Source organism: Emydura macquarii, unplaced genomic scaffold (assembly GCF_026122565.2).
Source record: "Emydura macquarii macquarii isolate MOO-44397 ecotype Brisbane River unplaced genomic scaffold, CSIRO-AGI_Emac_v2 contig_3220, whole genome shotgun sequence".
Taxonomy (NCBI): Eukaryota; Metazoa; Chordata; order Testudines; family Chelidae; genus Emydura; species Emydura macquarii.
Genome location: NW_027133357.1, coordinates 2,688,532 through 2,699,955, shown reverse-complemented (window position 1 = coordinate 2,699,955; position 11,424 = coordinate 2,688,532). Strand labels below are relative to the sequence as shown.

At 57.9% G+C, this 11,424-nt stretch overlaps 1 protein-coding gene across 1 annotated transcript; it reads left to right on the top strand.

Moving 5' to 3' along the window:
* Positions 1–372: 372 nt before the first annotated feature.
* GPR37L1 (G protein-coupled receptor 37 like 1) lies at positions 373–9,958 on the top strand. Its single transcript, XM_067531500.1, has 2 exons — positions 373–1,212; positions 7,350–9,958. The coding sequence occupies exons 1-2, from the start codon at positions 532–534 to the stop codon at positions 8,160–8,162; spliced, it is 1,494 nt and encodes a 497-aa protein (XP_067387601.1). The 5' UTR covers positions 373–531; the 3' UTR covers positions 8,163–9,958.
* Positions 9,959–11,424: the final 1,466 nt, after the last annotated feature.

Here is an 11,424-nt window from a genome sequence, read left to right as displayed (position 1 = left end):
TTTTAATCCTGACTCTTGTAATGTGGCGGGCGGCTGGATCACAGCTTGGCCTGTGACTATACATCTGTAAGAGCAAGGAGGGAGTGCTTTTGATGGAGCACTCTGTGTGGGCCTGGGGAAGCCAAGCTTCCCTGTCCCCACAGCAACAACCCCCCTGTGATCCCAGACCCCTGGCAGAGCCCCATCCTCTGCGGTGCAGGTTGAGGTTTTGGTTGCTCCGGTGAGTTGTGCTGTGGCCACCAGAGGGCCTGGAGCTCTGGCCAGGGCTGGTTTGGCTGGGGGAAAACTATTATTATTCCGGCCAGGACTCTGCGGAGAACCCAGAACAGCAGCTGGAGCTGGAAGTGCAGGCTGCAGTCTCTGTGCGTCCTGGCTCACCCCACGCTGCTCCTCCAGTCCTCCTCCAAGTTGGGGATCTTTCCCTTTCTCTCCGCAGCCCCTGGCTCTCTGCGCCATCGCTCCAGGCTTGGGGCTGCCTCTGCTTTGCCCGAGTTGAGCTGTCAGGGCGGTGGATTTAGTGCCGAGGGAGTGATGCCTTTGCCTTGGTCACTCGTGCTTTTGCTGCTGGTGCTGCAGACCCCAGGGGCCGTGGCGAAGCAGGGCACTGCCTCGCTGATGTGGGGAGGCCGGGCACATCCCGGGCAGGAGCACGGGGACAGAGGAGGTGATCTGGGGCTCGACTTACCCCAGGTCCTGCCAGCCTCAGAAGAGCAGCTGACAAGGGAGAGGCTGCGCAGAGGGACCGAGGATGAAGACTCCAAGTCAGTCCAGGGGATAAGGGTGGAGTTCCCCCGGCCCATCAACCCAGCCAGTCTACGGCCAACCAAGCCCCTGGTGCCTTCCAGCACAGACCCTTCTGAGCACCGAGATGGGAGCCCCACAGACCCCCGAGGCAACCTCACCATGGTGCCGGACAAGCGCCTGCAGATCCAGAATCCCCTGTACCCAGTGACGGAGAACTCGTACAGTGCCTACGCCGTGATGTTCCTCTCCCTCATCGTCTTCGCCGTGGGCATCATCGGCAACCTGGCGGTCATGTGCATCGTCTGGCACAACTACTACCTGAAGAGCGCCTGGAACTCCATCCTGGCCAGCCTGGCTCTCTGGGACTTCCTCGTCCTCTTCTTCTGCCTGCCCGTGGTCATCTTCAACGAGATCACCAAGAAGAGGCTGCTGGGGGACATCTCCTGCCGCATTGTGTCCTTCATGGAGGTAAGGGGCCGGCGGGGACTCCAACGGATGGTGTATGCCAGCTCCTCTGGGCTTGTGCAGTGGTTCCTGTTCACCCTTTGCAGGGACCCAGCACAACCCCTAGTGCTGGTGTCTTTCACCCTTATCACCCAGCCCTAGGCACCTCACCCTATGCCTAGGTACCAGAGTGAGACAAGCCCTGTATGGAGCAATCACAGCCCCAGCCCCCTTCGCAATGTAATCTGGGGTTCCCAGAGCCACACAGGGGGCTGCGGACAAATTAACCCTCATTCTCCACACACAGCCTCAGCCTGCTCATGCCAGGCCCTGCGTTGCTGACGGGGTGGGCAGGTGAGAACGAACCCAGGTGGGTAGCCGGAGGGCAGGCAGATTTGCCGCAGAGCAGGCTGACCCAGGGGTGTCGTGAGGACAAATGTGGTAGACTGTGGGGCACTCGGATACTACAGTGATGTGGGCCAGATCAGTCCCTGGTGTTCCAAATAAACAGAAAACACTCAGGTGTCATTGTCACAGAGTCACTTCTCTCCCCGTCAGAACTAGTCCAATACAAAGGAAAACGGGCTGGACTGAAAGAGCTGTCCCAGCTTCCTAGCGGTCAGGAGAGCTTGATTCACGGGTGGGTTGTTTCCTTGTTGGGAGAGGCAGAAGCTAACGCGGTCTGGCCACGCTGCAGTCAGAGACGTGAGTGCAGCACACACAGGCATAACTGTGCTAGCTTTGAGCTCGCTAGAGAAATGACTCACAGCAGGGAAGTTGGGGCACCAGGGGCTGCAGCCAGGGTAGCGCAGAGGTTTTTTTGGGGGGAAAAATCTGAAACTGAGGCTTCCCAACTCTTCCAAAAAACTCAGCACTGTGGGGAGACCGAGGGGTGGTGGGTTGCAGGGCGAGCCTGCCACACTTTCCCCACAGGGGCTGCTCCCGTCCCACAAGCATGGGCCCAGCTCCACGCCGGGTGTTGCACATGAAGGTTGCAGAGCCGCTCAAGCTTGGCCGAGCCGCCCCCTCCATCATGGCGGAGGGGCAGCCGGGCCGAACCTGAGTGTCGCTGTCATCCCGCGCACCCGGTCACGACGCTGCTCGATTTAGGCGCCCGTTCAAACAGGGCCCCAGGGCAAACGGCCCTTCCCCATGCAGAGGCCCGGGCCGCAGCACGGGCTGAACGAGCCCACCCAGGAGCCCGGGCAGTTATTCAGGGTGCTAGGCCGTGCTGCCCCCCGCTGCCCTGCTATCAGTGCTCAAAGCGAGCCGCGGCTGTGTCTGCACGCGCTGCCCTCTGCAGTGTGGACAGCCCCACGGCCTCAGGGTACATTGATGCACTCTCCTGGCAGGGCTCTTCGACGGCTGGGGGCTCGCGCCTCCGGCTGCTTCAAAGAATCAAGCTGAGCTGCCTCTAGTGACTTTCCGTTCGGGCCACCCCAGGGATGAAGAGGGGAGGGCGGGGAAAAGGCCATTGCCAGGGGAGGTTACCATGGAGAATCTTCCTTCACTGTGGAGCGTGCGTTACCCTGGAGAACCCCTTCAAGTGAGCAAGGAAAAGCCATCCCGCCCTCAAACTCCCATTTGCCCCCCCACCCCTCCCAAGCTCAGCCTCTTGCTGCCCCTGCCAGCGGTGCAGAGATCACCGTGGGGCTCTAAAGCGTGTCTGGGGGCCGGGAGCCCAGCGCCGGATCCTGCTGCAGCTGGAGCCTCCTCGCTCTCACCCGGATGGCAGTCGCTGGCCTCGCACTAGCATAAAGCTGGTGTCAGTGAGAACAGAGCCAGGCCTGACACTCCAGCGTCCCCCCTTCCCCGAGTGAAGCACCTCGCACTCATGGGAGGGGCCCTGCTGCTGGCATGCATGAGCTGTGCCCCTCTGGTGCACGTGGGGGGAGGAGATTCCCCAGCTCAAGTAATCGGCCCTAGCGCCATCAGAGTCGATGGGACGGATCCCCTCATCAGTAGCCGTCACTGGTGTCCGTGGAGCTCTGCTGACGTGCAGCTAGCCGGAGGTAGAAGAGTTCTCTGTGTTCCCCAACTCTCTGTGAAGCTATTCGCTGTGAAATCCCCTGTTCTCAGCCTCATCAAAACGCAGCCTAAAAAAGCCTCATGCACTTCCCTGCCCGGTAGATTTCAGCACTTAGCTGCCAGGTTGGTAGACACCTCCAGAATTACCATCGGATGGATGGGTGGGTGGATGGATCCTCAAAACCACCAGGGGCCCGTGGTTCAACTGGGCATAGAAAGGTTAGACTGGAATCAGGAAACCTCTGCAAGCGTCAGCTTCTCCTTCTATCAAACACCAATGTTTTCCTGTTAATAATCCGTATTTCCAGAGAAGGAAAGATAAAGGAACCTGGTAGGTGGCATTCGTAGCCCCCTCCTCCAGTCAGCTGGGCGAGGAAAGAACGCCATGATGCAGCATTGCTTCACTCCTCAATCCACCCTGCACCTGAGCCTCGGCGACTGTTGAATGTTGACAGTCGCTTAGCTGGAGCTGTTCGGGGCAGGGAGTGTCTTTGGGTGCTGTGTCCGTACAGCACCTTGCACAGTGAGGTCCTGGGCCATGACGGCGGCTGCTGGGCTGCAAAGCGATATCATTAATAAATGATAATGAATCAGTTCCTATTCGGCTATGCGCGGCCAGGGCGGGGGTGGTATTTGTAGTTTCTACCTAGTGCAATAATGTGCTGCAAGAGTCTGCAGAAGAGAAGAATGAGGGAGGATTTGATAGCGGCCTTTAACTACCTGAAAGGGGCTTCCAGGGAGGATGGGGCTAGGCTGTTCTCAGTGGTAGTAGACAATAGAACAAGGAGCAACGGTCTCAAGTTGCAGGGCGGGAGGTCTAGGTTGGATATTAGGAAAATGTTTTTCACTAGGAGGGTGGTGAAGCACTGGAATGGGTTACCTAGGGAGGTGGTGGAATCTCCATCTTTAGAGGTTTTTTAAGCTGCGGCTTGACAAAGCCCTGGCTGGGATGATTTAGCTGAGGTTAGTCCTGCTCTGAGCAGGGGGCTGGACTAGATGACCTCCTGAGGTCCCTTCCAACTCTATCTAATCTTCTATGATTCCATGATTCTAAGGCAACGGGGAAGATACCTGGAAACGAACGGGCTCCTCCATCGCTGGGGTGCAGAGGCTGGCACGAGGCTCCCCCAGGGCTTGGGTGGCCTGCCCGTTGTGCTGTGCCCTCTGTCCCTGGGGGAATCCCACCCATGCAGGATGGTGCTCAGACTCCGAGCGCCGTACGTCTCGCGCTGGGAGCTAGAGGCTGCTCCGTGCGGGCGGGGGAGCAGCCCAGGTGGTGCCGCCAGCTGCAAGTGCCGCAGCGGCACCGCAGCCCTCGGTCCGGCCGCTGGAACAGCTCATTCAGTGGCAGCAGCGGTAGGGACAATGGCCTCGGTGTTCGGAAGCGTCACTTGGCATGGGGAGTGGGGGTGGTCATCAGTCTGACGTGGGGCATAGTATGTGCTCAGACGGGCGCTTCTGCATCTGTTGCCAGTTGCTCTCTCTGTTGTGATCTCTGTGGGCTCTGGGGGTGTGTGCAGCACCTGGCACAACGGGGCCATAATCTGGTGCAGCCACCACTGTGATACCAGTACCAGCAGCTGGGGGACCCAGGCAAGGGGGGCATGGGCAGAGCTGGGATCGGGGCAAGGACACTGATCCAAGCGGGTGGGGAGGCGGGCAGAGGTGAGAGCACTGGGCAAGGAGGGATGGCTGCAGAAAGAACACCCTTGTGTCTTTGCTGATGGTGCGACCGCCAGTGCAGGGGTGGTGGGCATGGTGCGGGGCGTAGCTTTGCCAGGAGGCATGGGCATGTAGGAGTGAGGGCTGAGTGCAGAATGGCAGTGCCCAGCACCCTGCAATCCCCAGAATGGCTCGCGCCAAAGGGGAGCAGAGAGGGGTCACCGTCCGTTGGCTCATGGAGGCAGGGGGGTCGAGGAATAGAGTCGAAAGGGCAGGGGCGGGTTTGGGATATGGAAAAGCAGGCTACTGAGCAGTGCGGTGTGCTCTGGACAGCCCGGATGGGCTAGTGGGCTTTGCAAGGCCTGTGGGGTCTGTCTGCAAAACATTTCAAGCAATGGCCATCAGGGGAGTCGGTCCTCGTGTGTCTTACATGTGTCCGTACGCTAAAAACTCCTCCGCCTCAGCCTGGCATTCATTCTGATGGTAGGGAGGGACGCAGCCGGGGCACAGGGGGCTAAATAGCAGGTGGGCAGGTGATGAAGTAAAAAATAAAAAAAGTGGGGGAAGGGTAACTTTTCAAAAATGCATTTAAAAAAAAAAAGAGGACCAATTTAAGAGATTTTCTTAATGCTGAGACCTTCCCTTGTGGAGGTCAGATGGGGCTGTGTGTGTGACTGCTGCTGGAATACTGTGTCCAGTTCTGGTGTCTGCAGGCTGGTGATGCTGAAGGATGAAGAAGGGTGTTGATAAATTCGAGAGGTTCAGAGAAGAGCCATGAGAATGATTAAAGGATTAGAAAACTTGCCTTACCATGATAAACTCAAGGGGTTCACTCTATTTAGCTGAACAAAGAGAAGGTGGAGGGGGTGACTTGATTATACGCTATCAGCACCTCCGTGGGCACAAAGATTTAATAACGCCCTCTCCAGTCTAACAGACAAAGGTCTAACAATGTCCAATGGCTGGAAACTTAAGCTCGTCAAAATCAGCTTTGAAATAAGGTGTAATTTTTAATTACATTTTAATTTTTTAAAGGCAATTAACCATTGGAATAACCTGCCAATGGCTGGGGTGGATTCTCCATCACTAGCCATTTTTAAATCAAGGCTGGATGTTGTTCTAAAAGATCTGCTCTAATTCCACTAGCAATGAGTTCAGGGGCGGACTCTGGTTTTCCCGGTCTATACAGGAGTCAGACTGGATGCTCACAATGGTCTCTGCCTTGGGGTCTATGAATCTGGGATACGGCGGTGGGTGCTAGAGCCCAGCGAGTTCGTGCGTGTGTGAAGGGCTGTGTGTGGAAAGTGGCCGTGGTGCTTTCCTAGCGTAAGGGCTGTGGGTTTGGGCTGGAAGCGAGTGGGCAGCACTGGAGCAGTGGCTGAAGGGCGGCTGTTGATGTTTGTTTATTTTCGCTCTTCCTTGTCTCACGAACCCTCCCAGAACTTGGCATTTTTTCCTACCCATTGAGTCCTCTTCCTTTGGCAAAGGGGGATGTTTTTCCTGGGTTTCTCAATGCAGCGGAAATACCCAGCGGCTGATTTTGGATGACAACAGCTTCGGTTTGTTCAGCACATGGGGGAGTGGATAGCGGGGGGTGGCCGGCCCGGAGCAGAGAACTGGTTGCCTGTGAGGAGCCTGCTGGTGGTCCGAAGGCATGCGACACTCTTGCAGCTGGTTTTCCCCCTTGTTTTCAGCTGCTGCATTGCCTTAAATGAGCTTCAAACCTGACCACTCTGTGGAGCTGTTCTGGGAGGGAGGGGAGGAGAGCGCAGCACAGTCACTCTATTCAGTCCTAGTCTAGTGTGAAAAAGGACGGCCCTGGCCCAGGGGCTGAGTATAGGGTTGGGGTTCAATCCCTTCCAGCTCTGCCACTGGACTCCCTGGGCAAGTCCCTGGATCCCTCTGCCTCAGTTTACTCCTCTCTCCCAGATGCTGTGAGGCCCCATGTAATATCTGTGTAGTGCGCTGAAGGTGCAGTTATTTCTCTGGCTGCAGCCACCTCTTAGGCACGTGTATTGCGTAGTCACCCACAATCGTATGTGTGCAAACTGGGTTTTTATCTGCCCTTTTACCTCACCCTAAAGATCTCCCCCCTCCCCCCCGAGCTGTCCCTATCATTGCAGAAGAAGCAGGAAATCGTGTTACTTAACAAATGCGTGGGCAGCTGGGGACCGTTGTGACGCAGGGTTTGTTAATTCCTCGGTGGCTGCTTTGGAAATGCAATGATTTGGAATCTGGGAAATGTTTGATCATTGGCAGGTGGGGTCAGATTTGGGGCACAAGCCCTGGGAACCCCTTAAACTCTGACAGCAATGAGGCTCAGCTGTATTCTCACTGGCCAGCAAGGAGCTGCCTTGCAAAGGTCCATCTCACCAGACGTAAAGGCCTGGTGTGTCTCTGTCCAAAACAACCCTGTCTCCATTTAGTTCCACACAGCGACCCCAGCCTCTCTCTCTTTTCCATGTCCCTAGGTGTCTTCCTTAGGAGTTACCACCTTCAGCCTCTGCGCCTTGGGCATTGACAGATTCCACGCAGCTACCAGCCCTCAGCTCAAGATGCGCCCCATAGAGCAGTGCCAGTCCATCATTGCCAAGCTGGCAGTTATCTGGGTGGGCTCCATGACCCTGTCTTTGCCGGAGATTCTCCTCTGGCAGCTGACGCAGGACACGTCGCCGGTCTCTGGTCTGGTGACCGAGTACTGCACCATGAAGCCTTCACTGGAGCTGCCTGAGTCTGTCTACTCCCTGGTCCTCACCTACCAAAACGCCAGGATGTGGTGGTACTTCGGCTGCTATTTCTGCCTGCCCATCCTCTTCACTGTCAGCTGCCAGCTGGTGACCCGAAGGATCAGCAGCGCCGAGAAGAAGGTGGAGAGCCACGGATCCAAGCACGGCCAGTGCGAGAGACAGCTCAACTGCACCGTCATAGGCCTGACCGTGATCTATGGCCTGTGCACCCTCCCCGAGAACGTCTGCAACATCGTGGTGGCCTACCTGTCCCCGGACATGTCCAAGCAGACCTTGGACCTGCTCAGCCTCATCAACCAGTTCTTCTTGTTCTTCAAGTGCTCCGTCACCCCCGTGCTGCTGCTCTGCCTCTGCAAGCCGCTGGGGCAGGCCTTCATGGACTGCTGCTGCTGCTGCTGCGAAGAATGTAGCCAGGACGCGGCCTCCAGCGAGAGCAGCTCAGACAGCAAGCTGAAGACGGAGATGTCCTCCTCCATCTTCTTCGACAAGCCCAGGGAGTCGCCTCCCCCGATCGCGGCCCTCGGCACGCCTTGCTAACTCTGCCAGCCCCGAGGGAAGCAGCAGAGATTGTTCCTTTGGCGTGTCCCAAGACCAAATGTTGTCACTTTAGTCTCAGTGCCTGCACATGAACTGGAGATGGAGTGGGACATCTTCCAGGGGCTTGTCTGATACCCAGCAAGGAGGTTAGTGCTGTTGTCAGCTGATGAGGCTTCTTGGAGAGTCACCAAGACCACGGGCATCTTCCAATCGGGGCTCCCTGGCACGGTTCTGAGGGGTTGCTGGCCTGGGTAAGGGGGCATCTTCAGGGATGTCTTGGAAAGGTCCCATCTGCCGCTCTTCAAGGACTGAGAGTTTCCATGGTGTCTCATAGAGGATGTAGCAACTATTAACCTGTCTGAGTTCCTACCGTCCTCCTCCCGCCAGCCTGTCCTCCAAACTGGTGGGGGGGGGAGCGGCTTGAGTGAAAATATTGCTGTAGGATCTAAACTCTCCCCTGTACGAATACCCTGTCCTTAATAAATCGCTACCCTAGACAGAACAAAGGGCCTCCCGCGAGGCAGGTTCTTTGCTGCAGTACCACAGGGCAGCGGGCTGGGTTCTCTGAGCTGTGCATCCCGTGTCAGATCACCTGTGGGTGCCAGCCTGGCTGTTATGGATTTAGATCAGTGTCCTCCTCCGCGGTACTTCTGTCCACCCTTGGCATGACAGTCTGTGCTGGGGGTCTGAGTCAGGCCTCTTGTACGCCATACCATGGGGGCTCACCTTGGACATGGGCAAGGGTTGGACATGTAACTCGGTATCATCACCCTGTGTAACTAGGGACAATCCAACTGCTGGGCTGGGTCCTGGGACCCGGTGGAATCATGCAGAGGAGGGCACGGGGCGGGTACCAAAATCACACCTGTCTGCTCCCACGTTCCTGGGGCTGCTCTAATTTACACTGGCAGGAATCAGCCCCTAGGGGATTGTTCTCCCAGCTGAGGATCACTGGAGTGCAAGGTGCTGCTCCTGTGCGGGCCTGCCCCCCAACACATCCCTGCCACCAGAGGGGCAAGTGGTGCCAAGCTGGCTGTACCCCAGGCTGGCCCTACGCCAGCAAGAGATGCCCATGCACCAAGGCGCAGTGGTGGTAGCATTGCTTTCTGACTGCAGGACAAACAGCAGCTGGAAGGAGCCCAAGGATCAGGCTCCATCCTTAGCAGAAGCCACGGAGAGCATTTAGCTCAACTGATCCTAAATCCCAGCTCTTGGGCGAGTCCCCTACCCTTTTGAAGCCCAGGGATGAGATCTGGCCTTAGGGATGGGGCTGCTGGAGCAGTCTCATGCGTGAAGATCCCCAGAGGGGCACAGCATTAGGTGCAAACACCCAGCGAACCTGGGCCAAAACACGGCTTCCCCCCCCCGCCCCACTCCTGCTCTGCAGCTGGAGCCTGGCTGGAGTCCCAGGGAGCCCAGGCCTCGCAGGGCAGGCTGTTGTCAGTGGGAGTGGGGTGGGGAGTAGGCACAGGCTCAGTGTCTGTCTCTGTTGGGGAGCCTGGATCCCTCCCCGGCACTGACACAAAGAGCCGGCGTCTGCTGACTGCGGCCTTCGCACGGCACCTGGGCCTTTTGGGAAGCAGAAAGAAGGAGCCAACAGCAGCCAGGGTCCAGCGCCTGTGCCCACAAAGCCGGCATTCTGCGCACCCAGCAGCTGGGGGAGGCGGGAGGCAAACAGCCCGGCTCTGGGCCCGCCAGCTCCCTGGAAGCTTAGACTAACCAATGGGCAAAGAAACTCCGCTGGCTATCCCTGAATGGGCAAGACTCTGGCCCAGTGCCCAGGCAGGGGGGAGAAACTGTGGGATCCCCGATGTCATCACTGCTCCGTGCCCATGCTATCTGGTCCTGCTGACCATGCCCGGGCAAGACCCCCTTGCCCATCAGAAAGGCAATAGTGTTAATAGTGACTCTTAGCTCAGCCCCGAGCAGCACGGCTCATGGCACAGGGTCATGGCTCCCTCGCCCCTCAGGGCCAAACCCCAACGACACCACCCTTTGCAGGATTGTCCCCATGGCAGGGCTCCCAGGGCTGCACTTCTGTGCCCCCCCCCCCCCACCTGACGAGCAAGGAGAGTTTTGCCTTTTGCCCTGCATTGACAGGAGAACTGGGTCAGACACACAGAGCCCCAGCCCAGACCCGCACCTCCAGATCAGCCTGAGCCTGGGCTGCTGGGAGCTCTGAAAGCAGGCAGCAAACTGCGGTAGTAGTGTCATGCTGCCCAGGTCCTCAGCACTCCTTGGTTTCCAGCAAGGCAGACAGTGGAAGCAGTGGACACACTGATCTGGCCGGCGTGAGGCTGTGCTCTTAGCATGGCTGACCCAGCTTGCTCCAGGGTGTGTCAGCAATCAGCCTGGCCCAGGAGAAGGCCAGTCCAGATGGTGTGCGGGGTGGGATGGAGCCCCGGAGGCCTTCCAGCTTGCCTAGTGCATTGAGAGCTCGGGCTGTCAATGCTCCCAATGCAAAGGGCTTATTACCCTAATGCTGCCCCTATTACAGCCATCGCCCCAGACCCCGCAGCGTCCCCAGCACCGGCTGGGGGGAGCCAGGGCTAGCACTGTGAAGTTTGTGTCAGTCACTGGTAGCACTGGCCGCTTTGCCGAAGCTGCTCCTGGAACACCCACCCCTCCGCCCCAGCTTTCGTGTGGTCAGGTGGACCAGGATCCTGTTTTGTGCGAGGGTCACACCCTCCAGTGCACAGGAACGCCTGCCACTCCAGGGGCATGCCAGCGAACTCAGCGCGCAGGTGGCATGAGCAAAGCGGTGTCCCAGGGCCAGCGGATGGGCTAGAAAATTCGCTTGTGGCACCGCCATTGCCAAGCGGAGCAAGGCCAGGGTACCCATGACCTGCTTGGTCCAACAACAGCATACTCAGTCACCAAGCGGCCTGGCTGAACCAGGGAAAGCAGCTGGTGAATGGGCCCAGCTGGGCATGCCTGGTGGAGTGGGCCCGGATCAGTGCCCAGGCCTGCTAGGTTTTGGGTTGGCCTCCCCCGGCCCACACTGGACTCCTGGCCCTGTTTGCTCAGGGATGTTAAAGCTCCTTGTTCTCTCGCTTTCGCATCCACCCCCAGCCCTGTGAAATGCCAAGGGGAGGCGGTTGCTAAGCGATGGGCTCAAGCGCCAGGAGCTTAGCCAGGGCTTTGTCCAGGGAATGACACCCACTGGTTTTTTCCTTGGCCCTGTTGCCACGGAGACAAGAGCCCCGTCTTTGTTTAGGGCACAGGAAGACTGCCCCCTCTCCCCCCCACTCAGTAAACACGC

Coding starts and splice junctions, on each gene's coding strand:
- GPR37L1 (XM_067531500.1), top strand. CDS start 532: ATGCCTTTGCCTTGGTCACTCGTGCTTTTGCTGCTGGTGCTGCAGACC. Junction 1,213..7,349: donor GCATTGTGTCCTTCATGGAG/GTAAGGGGCCGG, acceptor CCATGTCCCTAG/GTGTCTTCCTTAGGAGTTAC.